The sequence below is a fragment of the Anneissia japonica genome, unplaced genomic scaffold (genome assembly GCF_011630105.1).
Source record: "Anneissia japonica isolate Jap-2015-1 unplaced genomic scaffold, ASM1163010v1 scaffold1060_len253145_cov167, whole genome shotgun sequence".
NCBI lineage: Eukaryota > Metazoa > Echinodermata > Crinoidea > Comatulida > Comatulidae > Anneissia > Anneissia japonica.
This window is the reverse complement of record NW_022735641.1, coordinates 88,543-91,668: the sequence shown is the minus strand read 5'-3', so window position 1 is coordinate 91,668 and position 3,126 is coordinate 88,543. Positions and strand designations below refer to the sequence as shown.

Sequence of the window (3,126 nt, the reverse complement as noted above, 5' to 3'; positions counted from 1 at the left end):
ATGTCGGCCGTTTTTATGTGTGATAACAGAACCTAAATCGAGGTAAGGCTAGGCCTAGCCTAGCAGTGTTGGATAGACTAATGTTTTCGGCGCCTACTATATTTCTTTGCACGACCTATCGCAAAATCAACATGAAAAATTCATCCGCATTTATTTTTCGTGTGGAACACAAAAAAATCAAATTTCAGTCTTATTTTACATTTTTTTTCATGCTTAGGAATGTCAAATTTAGTTAAACTAGCAATTTTGTATTATATTTATAAATCTTTATAACATTATACAAAAATTAGATTTTTCTTAACAACTGAAATTTTGCTGGGAATGGGGCTTTAACCTTGGCAGAACTGCGAGTTGTACGATTTGAGGCAAAGGTTGATCTCAGTCACTTTTATTTTCCAGTTCTACCTAGTTGCTTGTAGTTGCATAATTGACAGTGAAAGTTTACATGAGTGCTGCTGACAACTAGTACAGCAGAAACTCCCTGTTTTACCTTTTTCCATTTTTATGAAAATATGGTTGATCAAGTGGCTGTAAGAATTTTGTGCTGGTCTTTAGTATACATCTCAAACATCTGGTCAAGTGTCAAATTTGCATCTAGTACCTGAAAGCAAACACCAAAACAAATTGTAAAATACAGTAACAAAATATAAGTGTACGGTTATGAATATTTTTTCAATCATTACTGGAGTAAAGTATTCATGTTCTAATCACTATTGCAAGCAAGCAAAAATCGCTCAGAATCTAATCCATATACTGCAACTGCAAAAAGTGCTTTACCACTGCATTATTGTTTCCTTGAACTCATTAGGTCATTCAACTGGCGGTTCTCAAGCTACAGGATTTGACCAAAATTGCATTGTCAAATAAAGTAAAAGGATGCAAGTTTTTAAAAAAAAAAATTTTGTTTACTAATTAATGACCTATTTTAAGTAGGCTTAGGCCTATCTTGTTTTTAACTTCCCGAGAAGTGGATCGTGCTAAAATGCCTGGACGTTTGCTTCAGTCGTCGACCAAAAGGTTTGAGAACTGCTGCATTGTTAAGTACCTCCCGGATGTTGCTTATCCTAACTTGGGAGCCGAAGCTTACTCCAGTAGGCTGTGTTTTACTCCTATACTCAAGTATATCGTACTCTTTGTATCGTTTTGAATAAAATATACCATGAATAATAATAATAATAATAATGTAGCAGATAAATCTTAAACATAAGGCGAAATTTTTTTTTATTCCTTGTTTCGCGTACTTATTTTTTTAAAGATCATCGGAAGAGGGCTAAATAAAAATAAAAATAAAATTTTGTTGTCTTATCTAGCAAATAATTTTGCCAAAAACATCCAGATGGAGGAGAAAAATTTTTTTTTTATTGATGAATGTAAAATAGGATGGTTAAATGCTTCAAATTTATATAATTAGGAAGAAATATACACATCTTATCTTTGGAGCTATTTCAAGGCAGCGGAGGGAGTAATAAAAATAAAGAAAAACTTTTATTTTTTTCTGAAATTTCCACTTTTTCGTGGCAGCAGGTGCGCTATTTGGCCAAAAATAAAATTTTATTTTTATTTGAAATCATCAGTATTTGCCATCAATGGGTTCACTAAACAAGGTATAAAAAAAGTCTCACCTAACAGTACAATGTACTTTCTAGGTACTGTAATAAAACATATATTACTATACTGTATATGTGGGTATTAAATGTTAGATTTCAAATTTATTGTTTCTTATGTGGTTGACAAAAGGGTCTCAAAATGTAATTTGCTAACTTTTTTTATATTGGTTTCTTATTTTTATTACTCTCAAAAAAACAAACTAAAGAAACATCTAATTTTAACCTGGTCAAACACTCTCTCTAGCTCTGGATTTGTTAGTCAAATTAACAATAAAATATGCATGCATATAGCACTTACTGTGACAGGTGCTGGTAAAGGAAACTTTGTTTTGTTTATTAACCAATCTTCATGGAGTTGATGAAGGTGCTGCAAATACTCAATAGGAATGCAGCTTTCTTCTTCACGGGAACGCTCCTTGATACGGCGCTGACAATTCTCAGGAGTTGTCCTCAAATAAACTATGGAGACAAAATTTAATATTTTATAATGGAGTCCCGGGCGCTCACTCTTAAATATTTCTATATGGGTAGGTGCCGCATTTATGGGGGTATTTTTGAGGACTTGGTAGCAAAAGTGTGGGGACTTATGGAAGAGTTTCAGCATGTACAGGGTATAATTGTGAGGAATTGGTAGCACTTTTAGTGTGGGAAATACCTAGGTAAAATTGGTGGTTAAAGTCACCACCTTGTCCCGTATCAAAGTAGCATAATTTTTCACAGGATTTTAGCAAAGATATTTTGCTAACTTCCGTGCTAAACCTACCGTTGATACATAGCCACGAACTGTGGGGATCGTGAACAGACAGAACCGCAGTCTTATTCGTCATCGGGAACCAGTACAAGTTTAATTTGATAGGTTACATGGCTGTAATAGTAGTTCAACCGACACCAGATTTTGGTAAATGGTAGGTAAAATAGGTAGCTCAAGTGTCACATGTCTTTGAGTGGATGCTGCACCCCCCGTAAGGTTGGTATACAAGTGAGTTCCCCAGGAATGAGTGCAAGTGGAGCACAAATCTGTTTCCATACTCAGTACTGTAGGTTATGACAGTAAGAAATAATATAATAAAAATGTTAAAAACTCACTGATGCTGTCGACTTTAGGTGTTTGATTTTTAAGAATCCAATCAAACCAACCAGTTAAAACATCATATTCTGCTTTAGACATCTTTTCACTGAAAAAAATGTACACACTTATGACTAAATTATCATATAATTGTGACCATGTAGAACTAATAATTCGCAGCACACATTTTTAGATTTTAGTGATGCTTTTCTCAAGGTTTACTTATTTTCTATTTTAGTAGGCTACAGTGCAACATTAAAAAAAGTAGGGGATTGTCTCTCAGTGTTCTAACTATTCGAAGGGATTATCTCTATGTGTCTGACCATTGTAGATGCTGCACAGTGGTTGTCATTGGATCCCAAGGGGCATATAATTCAAAGATATTCTTTACGGATATTCACCTTAACACAGAAATATAAATAGAATTACAAAGCAAAAACCACACATAATGTA

At 34.0% G+C, this 3,126-nt stretch overlaps 1 protein-coding gene across 1 annotated transcript in view; it reads right to left on the bottom strand.

Annotated features, from left to right (window-relative positions):
• Positions 1-222: 222 nt before the first annotated feature.
• LOC117116639 (thymidine kinase 2, mitochondrial-like) overlaps positions 223-3,126 on the bottom strand; it is a 5,690-nt gene continuing 2,786 nt past the window's right edge. Inside the window, exons 4-6 of the mRNA XM_033260714.1 lie at positions 2,694-2,782; positions 1,906-2,066; positions 223-601 (exon numbers count right to left, since the gene is read on the bottom strand). Of these exons, the coding sequence (XP_033116605.1) occupies positions 521-601; positions 1,906-2,066; positions 2,694-2,782 (331 nt within the window). The 3' untranslated portion in view covers positions 223-520. The remainder of the gene's footprint in view (positions 602-1,905; positions 2,067-2,693; positions 2,783-3,126) is intronic.